The sequence below is a fragment of the Xenopus laevis genome, chromosome 4S, assembly GCF_017654675.1.
Source record: "Xenopus laevis strain J_2021 chromosome 4S, Xenopus_laevis_v10.1, whole genome shotgun sequence".
NCBI classification, from domain to species: domain Eukaryota; kingdom Metazoa; phylum Chordata; class Amphibia; order Anura; family Pipidae; genus Xenopus; species Xenopus laevis.
Window position 1 is genome coordinate 102,318,795 of NC_054378.1, and position 13,967 is coordinate 102,332,761.

General features: G+C 37.2%; 1 protein-coding gene across 5 annotated transcripts in view; it reads left to right on the forward strand.

Annotated features, from left to right (window-relative positions):
- Positions 1 to 13,967, forward strand: part of LOC108715797 (ras-related C3 botulinum toxin substrate 2) — a 65,125-nt gene that overhangs the window by 43,947 nt on the left and 7,211 nt on the right. For 3 of the 5 annotated variants that reach the window (XM_041561662.1, XM_018261266.2, XM_041561661.1), the window contains 5 exons: positions 7,159 to 7,230; positions 7,418 to 7,535; positions 8,581 to 8,643; positions 11,660 to 11,819; positions 12,662 to 12,819. In XM_041561662.1, the coding sequence (XP_041417596.1) occupies positions 7,159 to 7,230; positions 7,418 to 7,535; positions 8,581 to 8,643; positions 11,660 to 11,819; positions 12,662 to 12,792 (544 nt within the window). In that variant the 3' untranslated portion in view covers positions 12,793 to 12,819. Of the gene's footprint in view, positions 1 to 7,158; positions 7,231 to 7,417; positions 7,536 to 8,580; positions 8,644 to 11,659; positions 11,820 to 12,661; positions 12,865 to 13,967 lie in introns of all 5 variants that reach the window. The other 2 variants (XR_005961003.1, XM_041561663.1) reach the window with 2 other exon arrangements.

The window sequence follows — 13,967 nt, forward strand, 5'->3', positions numbered from 1 at the left end:
TTTCCAATATACATTTATATACATTACATTACAATATACATTAAAAATGTTCAGGGTATTTAAAGTTATTTGTAAGTTGTTACTTTTTACAAATTTCACAGTCAGCACCCTCACCTCCAAATTGCTTTAATCCGATGCACGTCCAACGGTTTCCAACTTCAATCCGTTCAATCAGACCACATATAGTAATTGATGGCACCAGTCAAAGATTTATTATCTTAAAATGCCTTTATTGGAACATAGGCTCTGACCCCAAACACCTGCCAACGTTTCAGACCACTCTCGGTCTTTTTCTCAAAAAGTTGTTACTTTTTAAACAAACAATGTTTGAGCCTGGGTTCCCAAGCAAAGACAGATCTGTGAATCAGCTGCCTTGTCTTACATTGTATCAACAGCCTGAACCATCGGGGCAGAGAATAAAAAAGGGACAGACAAACACTGTTTTGAAACACTGTTTTCACTGTTTTTATTAGGCAAAACATTATTTTTGGGTTGACATTCCCTTTAAAGTACAAAGTCATCATCTATGTGGCTTCCCTCAGAGACACCAAAAGAAATAGAAAGAGACAAAAGGGCATTTCAGCTTTATACCAGAAAATATATATAGAAACCACTCAGATTTTAGCAAATTGTGAAAAGCAGAACTAAGGTTAGTAAAAATAGAGAATTGGGAGCTTGTTGCTAAAAAGAAATGTTGACCAGCCCCACAAAAAATATTTTCATGGTTAAAATATGGGGACTGAGAATGTTATGAGTAGGATTTGCTGGGAAGGTAAATGTTCCAAATAAGTTATAATGTTCTGTGTCTCAGGACTTGCATTGTAAAATACTTATAGCAAAATATGTAACGCAACATAACCTGGGATAGAGGCCTATTCATCATCATCAGAATTCATATTTGTGAAGTTTAAATTTAAAAAACTCGATAACATACCAAACCTGAATGTGAGTGTATTTATAAAAAAACTCAAAGGTTAAAAACATGTAAAATGCTACTCGTCATTTTCATCTGTATTGTTTGCACCTATATTAACCTCAAAAAATTCAAGTTTCAGTAATACGGATTTGAGTTTGTGAGTTTTAGCACCAAAAAATGTATGACTTGAATTTGAACATTGATAGATTGCCCCATACCATTCAAAAATACTAACGAACTTCATAATACAGTTCCCTGTGTGGAATTTCTTCTTAGGAAAACATTATCAATGTTCCCACATCACACCCTACTAGTGGCCATAGACTCCAAGATCCGCTCGTTTGGCGACATCGACAAACGAGCAGATCTTTCCCCGATATGCCACTAACGGCATGGCTATATTGGGGGTAATTCGAACGTTCGGCCGTATGGCCAAGGGGCTCCGACAGGTCGGTTAAAAATCAAACCTTCCCGATCGATATCGTGGCCAGATATCGATCGGGAAGACCCGTCGGAAGCCCCCATACACGGGCAGATAAGCTGTCAAATCGGTCCAAATGACCGATATCGGCAGCTTTATCTGCCCGTGTATGGCGACCTTAAATGTCATGCAGGTTGGTCCAACCCACTGTTTTGAATATTTTGCTTTAAAGTGGACCCGTCACCCAGACATAAAAATCTGTATAATACAAGTCCTTTTCAAATTAAATATGAAATCCAATTTCTTTTTTTTATTAACGCATTCATAGCTGTTGTAAACTCATTTAAAAATATCAGCTGTCAATCAAATATTGCCTGCCCCTCCTCTATGCCTAGGCATAGAGGCGGGCAAGCAATTACTTTCACTTTCCATTCAGCACTTCCTAGATGTCACTGCTCTCCCTACATTCCCCCAGTTCTCTTAACCATTTAATTGTGTAGCCAGGGCATGGGGATGGACATTGGGTCCCCCATTCTGGTGCACAAACTAGACTCTGAGAGGATGCAATGCTTGTCTTAATAACAGTGTCCACAAAATGGCTGCTTCCTGCTTGTTATAATTATCCCAGACCGATGGAAACAAGATTAAAATAATTTATACAGTGTAATTAAAGTTCATTTTGCTTGACTAGCATTATAAAATAGGATTTGAAATAATTTTTTTGGGTGACGGGTCCCCTTTAACCACATTTTTTTAGCTGGCATGGGACATACTGTAAGTCCAAAACATCTAGGGCACATTGAAGGCAAAAAGATACACTGGGTATTTTGTTTGCCTTAGCCTGATTCTAAAAGGAATTCATGTGTATTGCTATTTGGATTCATGTGTATCTAAATAGCAAAAGCCATGGGAATGGAAGAACCACGGATTTACTCAACCTGAAATTCTATGCAAATATTGACCTGAAATAGGTGTTCATATAAAAATATATTCTAAGTATGATTTAGAAATGATGATTATTCTTAGACAACTCATTCAGCCATATTGTATGTGTGTTTTTCATTTTGCTTGTTTAGTGCCGGCAAACATCTGGTTTCCAGAAAGCAGATTTATTGTAGGGTGGAATTTTTTATTATTAGTGATTGTGTTGAGTCCCTGACCTACAAGACTTTGTTCCTTAAAGGGGACCCGTCACCCAAAAAAATTATTCAAAATCCTATTTTATCACATTAGTCAAGCAAAATGAACTTTAATTACACTATATAAATTATTTGAATCTTGCTTCCTTCAGTCTGGGATTTCAAAATTATAACAAGCAGGCAGCAGCCATTTTGTGGACACTGTTATTAAGACAAGCCTTGTATCATCTCAGAATCTTGTTTGTGCACCAGAATGTGGGACCCGATGTCCATCCCCATGTCCTGGCTACACAATTAAATGGTAAAGAGAACGGAGGAATGTGGGGAGAGCAGTGACATCTAGGAAGTGCTGAATGGAAAGTGAAAGTAATTGTCTGCCCCGCCTCTATGCCACTGGCATAGAGGAGGGGCAGACAATATTTGATTGACAGCTGAGATTTTTAAATGAGCTTACAACAGCTATGAATGCTTAAATAAAAAATAGAAATTGGATTTCATGTTTAATTTGAAAAGGACTTTTATTATACAGATTTTTGTGTCTGGGTGACAGGTCCACTTTAAGGTGGGTCCTAAGTTAAACCCTCTTTATGATTGCCATCTTATCAAACATGTAGCAAGCAGTCATTTAGTCTCCGAGACCATGCTTTATAACACATTTGAGACCGTCAAACACAAGGATATTGAGGAGAGAATTAGGGCAAACTGGCATGCCACAGAGTGAACTGGGACTTGCAGATATAGTTGATCCTGGAAACATTTCATGCACCTGTAAAACTATTTGTAATTTTTTGCCTCAAGTGAGTAAGATGTTTTAGGGAACTACTATCTCAAACTAATATAGAACTTTCTATGATTCATAGATGTTTGTTAGAAACACCCTACTAAGTTAGATCTGAATGAGACCCGTGTAGTGAATGCCATGTCTTGTGCACCAAGGTGTGAGTTTGGTTGAAGTACAGACAATATCTTGTGGTGAAACATCATGCATCATCAGTAGGAGATCTTTTTTACCCATATTTATAGCCAGAACCAAGCCAAATAATAAAACATGATTCCAGAGAAAATACATACTATATTCATCCAACCTATCCAGTTCTGCTGTGAAGTCTCTCAACACTGTCACCACTTGAATGACAATTGTGTTTCTAATGAATAACACTCATATGTCTATGAAGATTTTCATTCATCCAGGTCATGATATACGGTATCTAGTAGTAGTTTTCTGGAAAACATTTCACCACTCCCCAGCATTGAAACCCTTAAAAGGATACTGTCATGGGAAAACATGGTTTTTTTTTTCAAAATGCATCTGTCAATAGTGCTGCTCCAGCAGACTTCAGCACTGAAATTCATTTTCCAAAAGAGCAAACTGATTTTTCTAAATTTTAATTTTGAAATCTGACATGGGGCTAGAGATATTGACAGTTTCCCAGGTGCCCCCAGTCAAGTGACTTGTGCTCTGTTGAACTTCAGCCACTCTTTACAAATGTACTGCAAATTTGAGTGATATCACCTCCCTCCCCCCCTCCAGTAGCCTAACTACAGAACAATGGGAAGGTAACCAGATAACAGCTCCCTGACTCAAGATAACAGCTGCCTGGTAGATCTAAGAACAGCACTCAATAGTAAAAATCCATGTCCCACTGCGACAGTTACATTGAGTAGGAGAAACAATAGCAAGAAAGCAGTTCCATAGTGCAGGAGAAACAATAGCAAGAAAGCAGTTCCATAGTGCAGCAATGGCTCTTTCTGAAAGCACATGACCAGGCAAAATGAGCTGAGAAGCTGCCTACACACCAATATTACAACTAAAAAAAAATTCACTTGTTGAATTAGGAATTACATTTTACATGGTAGGGTGAATTATTTGTAAACAGTGTAATTTTTAAATAAAATCTACACACTTGAAAATCATGACAGAATCCCTTTAAGAATAATATGCTTCCAAACAGATTCTTCTGGGAGGACAAGTTAATCTCACAATTGTACAAACAGGTTGAACTAAGCAGAGAATATAGAAGTATCTCAGTGCCACAGACTTTTATATAAGAAAACAGATACAGTATGTGTTGAATGAGGCACTTGAGTCAGATCAGAGAATCAGCTTATGTAAAATGCAACAGTTCATAGAAAAGACTGTCTGATATTTCATGCATTTACTCCTTCTTGCATTCCCAATACCTCCCTCATACTCAATCAAAAGGAGTATGCCACTGTACTATTCCAATTTTCAATTATGAAAGGCACCTTGATCATGGTATTACCTTAATAAAAATCCAACACCGTACAGCCACAGGTGCTATCTGTATGTTCTTTATAGTGTATCTTGGTAATGCTGTATTACAGACTCTTTGAATTTCAAGCATCTTGGAATACTGTATTATACTGTGATTATTTTTTTTGTCTTTTGTCTATTATATTTTTATTGAAACGTTTCAAATCAGTTCCATAGCAAAGATATCAGAAATAAATCTTGATGGACCATGGAGACGTTTGCTTTTATTTAATTCTGTGTTGCAGGTTCTCAAATTTTGGCCAGAGATTCACTTGTTTTGTTTTGTTGGCCGAGTGAATACAATTTTAAACATCATTTTAAGAAATTAGAATGAGTTAAATCCACGAGTTTGGTAGGCCTGCTACTGGAATACAGCTTCATGTCTGTAAATGACTCATCGCTTGTGATTGTTCACACAGACTGTAAATATAATGAGCAGATCACAGGCAAATACTGCTCAAATCCAACAATAAAAAAAAATCCCAAAATAGATGTGGCTATAGCTTAGATCTGTGATGATCATTAAAAATCACGATGTAGGTTTTGAGACGTGAATCGATGAAGAGCTGGATATTTTTATCCTTTTGTAAAGCACCAACATATTAAACCATGCTGTATAGAAAATTTTCATCCTTCACATTGAAAGGTAGCTTACAAAGTTCTAAGCTTTAAAACACAGGCACACATACTACGCTCAATTGCATGTTTCTGGAGTGTGGGAAGAAATCAGTTGGGGAATGCAAGCAAACCCTAGTTTGGAATGAAATCCAAGGCCTCAAAATTCTGCTAGGCGTTCACTGAGGCCTCTTAAGAGGTAGGCCTAAGCTACTATACCAATAGAAATGTACCGTGGCCGAAGCCCAGGATTTGTCATAGTGCAACTCGGAAGCTCATGCAAAAGAAACAATTAAGGAGATGAACTATATGCCATATCCCAAACGTCATTGATCGCTAGTGATGAGCGAATCTGTCTGTCCGTTACAAAATGCATTGGTCATGTTGTCAAAATTTTTGCACAGGCGACTTTTTTTTATCCAAATGCATTAAAGTCAATGCCCCGTTTTTCTTATGGGAGGTTCTTATGGGAACTTTTTATTGCGGTAAATTTTTCTGCGGCACAGTTTTGCCGCAGTTTCACAAAATAATTCACAAATGGCAAAAGGTGGAATTTCACCATGAATCCTAGGCTGCTGAAAAATCCGCTCAAACTTAGAACTTTACATTTTTATCTACATCTCTCTTACTCTCTCTTTACACTCATGAAAGGATTATAATGAAATTCAAAACATAGCGTCCATTCCCGCTTACATGAGGAACTGATTAGGGACATGTCTGTATGCAGAGGAATGTGTTTCATTAACCAGATGGAATTGTGTCAATAAAACTATTTGCTCTGTTATTATAATTTCCCTATCTGGACCCTGTTACCAATTATGTTTATATATATATTGAAATATTGCAGTTGATCAAAACATTATTCAAATGATATACAGGAGTAGTTTAGTCCATGTGCACAGTGAGAATTAGCTGCCAACTTGGCCACTACAGAGTCAGTAGCTTATTGGCCCAAAAGAACAGTCTGCCTGAACCAGTATCTGGATAGTGATTGGTCAGATATTTAAATATTTCTATTTAAATATATTCATTTAAAAAGTTGTTGAGCAAGATCATTGTCTGCTTAAGCACCTGTTGTGTTCTGATTGCTGTCCATCTCATTGACATTAGGCAAACTCAACAAACAAGTGGAACTTTAAGTGTATGGCTGGACTTAGAGCTTTTCATCTGATCTGCAAAATTACCAGTTGCAGCGTTAGAGAAGGGGGACCCTCAATGTTGTTCAGTGTTATGTACCTTTAAGCTTTTGATGGGATGCTGAGAGTTATAAATCAATAGCAGCTGGAGGATTTCAGGCTGGTAAATATTGAGAAAATTGACTTTATTATTTTTCCTTGTTTTGTAAAGCATTTACAGTCCCTGGCCCAATGCAGCTTACAGTATAATCCATCTTGAAACACGACATGCATTGGATCAATTTTATAAAAAAAAAAAAATGAACCTTCCTCTATGTTTTTGGAGAGTGGAGGGAAACTGATGTACCAGGAGGAACATGCAATCTCCATGCTCCTATACACATAATATTCTCCTTCAAGTTTTATCTTTATATCTTTGCCCAAGGACCTCTGGTAATGGCATCTCTTCAAAACAATACAAAATCCTCCCTGTCAATATTTGATTGACAGCTGAGATTTTTAAATGAGTTTATAACAGCTATGAACGCTTAAATAAAAAAAATAATTGGGCTTCCATGTTAAATTTGAAAAGGACATTTATTATACAGCTTTTTATGTCTGGGTGACAGGTCCACTTTAAGTATCTCTGTGACATGATTGTATCTTCTCTTCTGCAGAGCTGTGGGTAAAACATGTCTACTCATCAGTTACACAACCAATGCCTTCCCTGGGGAATACATCCCGACTGTGTAAGTATGTCTTCGAAAGGTAACCTTTCGGAGCACAGCATGGCACATTATGGTTACATGATAGCAATGTGCTTTTGTATTTATGTTTGACCTATATTAAAATTAAAGCAATGAAACTTCTAGTTACAAGAAAGCAACGAGTTAGCTTATTTCCCATAGTTGTGATATTTTTTTTTCCTTCCTATAGATTCGACAATTATTCAGCTAATGTGATGGTTGACAGTAAACCAGTAAACTTGGGCTTGTGGGATACAGCTGGCCAGGAGGACTATGATCGACTGAGGCCTCTTTCATATCCTCAGACAGTATGTATGGGAAGGGACTGTAGGGAATCCTATTGCTACACAATAAAGCTAAACTGAAGCAAGCATAGGAAACATATGCCACTTCAACCATTGCAGAGCTCACCACATCCCTCTCAACATGCTAAATTATCAGTGGGATGCAGGGAGTGGAAGTTCTGCAGTGATATAAATTAACAACAATATCAGTAACTTGGTTGCCTTAGGGAGAAGAGATTGGCCAAACTGGTTACTGACCTTATAACCCATGGGCCCAAAGCAATAGTTTTCTTGTTAAAATCCAGAAATAGGGACTGACCATTCAATAGGTGAAATAGTTAGGACCAGAAGAGCCCACTCACGACTGTCCCCACCAGGAGTCTGAACTGTTTTAATACATGTAACAGAGGTTTTTTAATTGTCATTAAATTCTATATTAAAATAAAATTTAGCATTACAACACTTCAGTGCTCATTTATGAAGCAAGTGCAAAACTTCTAAGCAATCCACTATTTTCCCCCCACTAGAATTATTTCCCAGAATGCCAGCATTATAAAAAGAAGCTGCAGTAATTTGTAACCCTATTTATTGAAAGGATCGTATTTAAATTCAGTATATTTCCTCTCCTGAAGTATTGAAATTGTCTGTGACTTTATGGGGGTTATTTACTAAACTCCGAACGATTTTTTTTTTAAATAAAATCGGACTTTTAAAAAAATCATGAATTTTTCGGAATTTATTAAACTCCGAGGATGGGAAAAGTCTGAATCTGAAAATCCGGCATCTCAGACCTGTTTTGACATTGATTTTTTGATGTGCGTTGGGTTTTTGGCAATCCCCCAAAGTTTTCTGGCAAAATTGGTTGGAAAATCGTGAAAATCGGATGAAAAATCCTGATTTTTCATGATTTTTTCGATTTTTTTCCCCTCAAACAAATTTTTGCGTGTAAGTGTATTAATAAATAAGCCCAAAAGACCCATGCGGATTTGGTCGGAGTTTTTTTCAGAAAATATTCGGACTTTGATAAATAACCCCCTATTATTTCTGATCTTATCTTTATGTTTAATAGGATGTGTTCCTGATTTGTTTTTCTCTGGTGAGTCCGGCATCTTACGAGAACGTTCGTGCTAAGGTGAGAGAATGATTTTCATGATGCATTGCAGAGAATGACACATACAGTAAATGCACAAAATTATCTTCTGTATTGATTGTTCAAGTTGGCAGAATGATTTTAGCACTATTTCCATATTTACCCAACTCTGTAACTAGCATTTATTATTATGGATGTACATAAAAAGCGCCTGAAAGGCTACCCAGCACATGAAAAAAATGCTTAACTCCACGGAAACTGAACATAGTCTTGAGAACCATTTCTGCACAACATGGTTGGAACATTGTGTAAATGGTATACAACACTATTTTCTATGCCTCACCTTCTGCATCTGCACCCTAATTTTCTGCCTCAATGGCATAAGCTTTTCAGTAAAGTGATTGATCTTGGTCCCAGAATTCCAGGAATGAGCAAATGCCTAAGATTTCCAGCATTTCCCATTGCCTCAAGTCAGCCTGAGAAGCATATTATATGCAATATATTTTTTTGCCATTCTGCTACAAGCCTGTGACTCCCATGTTGCTCTCTATTTCCCATACTGTACATCCACCGACTTTTTTCCCCATCATTTCCTCTTGACTAAAATTTATCATTCTTACCCTGTACAGCAACCTGACATATTTCTTTTAGCTTTAATAGCATTCAGCTGTCTGTAACAAGTGTAGCAAGGACCCATCATACATTATTTATGCCCATTTAACAAGGTGAGATATCATACAAAAATGTTCTTCAAATGGTACTTCACATGAGTGAAAAATTAGGACACTCTGCTGCAATCAATTTCCATTAATCCCTGTGAAATCCAAAGCTAAAGCTGGCTTAAAGTATTCCTGAGGATAGCATATACTGTAAAACCAATGGGTGAACGTTGTACTGTCTGCAGCTACACCTTTATAATATTACTGGCCATTTACAGTATCTTCATTATTTCACTATTTGTTAGTATTTGTGTTGTTTTGTGTATGTAAAAGGGAACAAGTTCTCGAGGGACTCATTCGAATGATGAAAAATCATTGTAAAAAGCTGCATAATATATCAGGCTTATGTAAATAAGGAATAATAATAATAATTGTATCAGGGTTATGTAAATAAGGAATAACCTCCCGGTGCATCTGTTGGATGGTTGTGCTGTTATTTGAATGACGTTGGATCATTTGTTTTCTGAAGCTATATGTGAGACCCATTTTACAAGCAGTTGGATTTAGTTTAACATATCTTTGTATGCAAACGATAGATCTTTGTGTCATCCCTTTTCGTTTAACCTGGGGTTGAGACTCCACGCTTCAAGGCACACTGGACACAAACAGCTTTAACTTAACACATTTCATGTGAATTTCAGTGAAGACTTAGGGGCCGATTCACAAAGGGTCGAATATCGAGGGTTAATTAACCCTCGATATTCGACTGGGAATTAAAATCCTTCGACTTCGAATATCGAAGTCGAAGGATTTTAGCGCAACTAGTGCGATCGAACGATCGATGGATTATTCCTTCGATCGAACGATAAAATCCTTCAAATTGAACGATTCGAAGGATTTAAATCCAACGATCGAAGGAATATCCTTCGATCAAAAAAACTTAGGAAAGCCTATGGGAACCTTCCCCATAGGCTACCATTGAGTTCGGTAGCTTTTAGATGGCGAACTAGGGGGTTGAAGTTTTTTCTTAAAGAGACAGTACTTCGGCTATCGAATGGTCGAATAGTCGAACGATTTTAAGTTCGAATCGAAGTCGTAGTTGAAGGTCGTAGTAGCCCATTCGATGGTCGAAGTAGCCCAAAAAACACTTCGAAATTCAAAGTTTTTTTACTTCGAATCCTTCACTCGAAGTTAATGAATCGGCCCCTTATAATCTTGATAAATGAATCAAGCCCCATGCCCAAGTCCAAGAAACACATCTGAGTTTCTTTGCTTCACTTCTTTATATCCCTACAATTGCCTTTTATTAGTGATAGGCAAATTTGGGGCGTTTCGCTTCGCCGAAAAATGTGCAAATTTCCAGCGAAATGGCAAAAAATTCATGAAATGGCGCCGGCGTCCGTATTTTGGACACCGTATTTTTCGCAGCGGTTTTGCTAATTTATTCGCCGGCGGCGAATCACGGGAATTTGCAGCAAATTCGCGCCTGGCAAATAAATTTGCCCATCACTACCTTTTATTCCTTTACAATATGGAATTTAGCAGATTATGTCTGCAGAATGCTAGGAGCTTTTTAAAGAAATCCCATTTGTACCTCCACTTAATACATACACATCTCTAAATAACTCAGATTCTAAAACATTGATTTGGACAAACCTAGTGTCTCTCCCTGAAAATCCACCACATGCAGCTTTGAGCCTCAGTCCTACTACACCAGACATTGATCTCATTCTTCATTCCAATTATCAGCATATTTTTATAATGTCTATTACCTTTCTTTATAGTGCATTTTTCAAAACAATTTATTGTTTTTATAAAGTCTTTAGAAAACACTGAAAAGGGGATAAGGGTATTAATGCTGGCCTCCTCTGTTGCCAGTATAAATCATAAGTAACAACAGCAATACCTGGGGACAGATTTATTAAGGTTCAAATTCCAATTCGAATTTTCTAATTTTTTTTTGGTCAAAACTCACAAATTCCAATTTTAAACCACCAACTTGAATTTGAATTAGAATGTGAGATTTATCACACCTCGACCCTGGAAGTTTACATTTGAATACTCACCACCTAAAACCTGCCAAATTTCAAGTCAATGGTAGAGGTCCGTTGACCCATTTCAAGATGTTAATATCCTTCCTGATAATCGAGTTTTTTTTAAAAAATTCAATATGAATTTCGTTCGTATTAGATTTCGATTAAAAACAAATTTTGTGGGTCATTCCCATTTGATCGTTCACATATATTGGTTTTACTGTAGACGCCATGAGTAGAACAGGTAAATTGAAATCACTCACCCTGCATTAGACCATGAAAGGAAGCTTCTTGTGTTCTCATGACTGAAGTTGAGTTATTCGTTTCAGTATATTTTTTCTCACGTTTCCCTTTTCCTTCTTCTAGTGGTACCCAGAAGTGAGACATCACTGTCCCAGCACACCAATTATTCTTGTTGGAACCAAGCTGGATCTGCGGGATGACAAAGAAACCATTGAGAAACTTAAGGAGAAGAAATTGTCCCCGATCTCTTACCCACAGGGTTTGGCTCTGGCAAAAGAGATTGGTGAGTTATCCAAAATAAAACTTACAGATTTGAAGAAGTCACTGTGTAGGACAAATATATGTCATATTGATAATTGATTTTAGACAGATTTCACTTTCTCATTAAAGTAAAACTAAACCCTAAAAATGAATATGGTTAAAAATGCCATATTTTACACAATGAACTTATTGTACCAGCCTAAAGTTTTAGCATTTCAATAGCAGCAATGGTCCAGAACTTCAAATTTGTCACAGGGGGTCACCATTTTGGAAAGTGTCTGCAACACTCACATGCTCAGTGACCTCTAAATTTAGGGATTGTCTCAAATTATCAAGCAGAAAATGAGGTTTGTCTGTAATATAAGCTGATGCTACAGGGCTGATTATTAAATTCTGATGCTAATTGCACTGGTTTCTGGGCTGCATGTAGTAATTATCTGTACTAATTACTAATCAGCCTTATATTGTGACATTTATATTCTATGTGTACTTTATATTGTGAGTGGGTCCCTATGCTCAGTGACAGCAGCACAGAGCATGTGCAGTGAATTAGAAGAAAAGAAGATGGGTTGCTACTGGGGCATCTTTGGAGAGAGATCTTTGGAAAGAGATCTTGGACAGATCTTTACTGCTAAAGGGCTGTGGTTGCCTTGGGCTGGTACAGAAGCACAAAACATTATGTAGAACATTTCTAGCCTACTTATTAAGATGAACTTTAGTTCTCCTTTAATTATATTCTTTTTTGCTTAAACATTTTGTAAATATTTTACATTTAGGGGCAATTATTTAATTTTGATTGATCTTTTTAGTTTTGTTATTACAATGTCTCACTTTTATCCTATCCTTGAAACTTTTTCCCTAAAGAGGCAGTCAAATACTTGGAGTGCTCTGCCTTGACGCAACGTGGCCTAAAGACGGTATTTGATGAGGCTATCCGAGCTGTGTTACATCCCCCACCTTCGAGGCCCAACAAATCCAAATGTGTGGTGCTTTAAGGTTAAATTGGGGGTATTGCCGCTAAAGTGAGTTCTCTCCCAAGTTCTTCAGGGTTTACCTCTGCAGTTGAGGTGAATTCTTTCACTGTTTATATTATTATATTATTATCAAGTGTCTATTTTTAACCTGTTTGTGCCCCTTGGTAATTTCATGTATATGATTCTTGTTATCTGAGACTTTGCTTGTTATTTTGTTTTTTTTTCTTTCCTTAATACCACCTGTAACACTTATTTTTGTCTATGTCTTAATCTGTCTCATGGATATCAGTAGTGATTAGTGAATTTGTCCTGTTTTGACCAAAAATTTGCAAATTGCGAATTTTGACGCCAGCATAACGCTGTGCACGACGGTTTTGACACAAGCGACTTTTCACTGCAGTTTTGCAAAGTCGCCGGCGTCAAAATGCGGAAATATCAATTATTGCCATTTGATGAACAGATAAAATATGATTTCTCTATGTACAAAAGATGCTTTCACACTAGCAACTTAGCAGATGCAACCTTGTTGTAAATACAAAGAATAGATGTTATCATCCTAAATATTATTGCTCACACTAGCACTTGCTCTTGCCTTTTGATGCTCTGAACAATGACCAGTCACTAGGTAGCAATCTAGATATTCTATCAGTGCCATTGTGGTACCCCAGCCCCCCACTAAGAGGATTTTCCAGGGTATAAATAGTCACATCCTTTTCCTGATGATTCTTACTTTTAAATCAAACATTCCTGACCACTCTGGACAGTTTCTCATTATAACATTATTAATGTATTGCCTTTAGCACCTGATGTCATAGTGAGGCAGGCTGCTATGTAGAGCCACTTCGCAGGAATGCAATCACTGTATTATCTGTATTTCTGGTCACCACAACAAAGAGAAGGGACACTTAACTTGCTAGCTTTTAATAAAAGGGCTCTGGAACTTTTGAAATTGGTCTCACAAAGCATGGGCTGTCTGTTTCCCCCTAGATATCAGCTGTCCTTCTCTCTAATACTGACACTTGCTCCTCCCCTTCCTCTTCCTTCTCTTTCTCCAGACAGGAAGTATACAACCTACATAAACAATAAGATAAAATGTGATAAACAATGCATGGACATATATAATAAACTATTGATTGTCATCAACGGCTAACTCCCTTAGGGTAAGGTTATCTGCTGTGATGTCACTGCTGATGTCA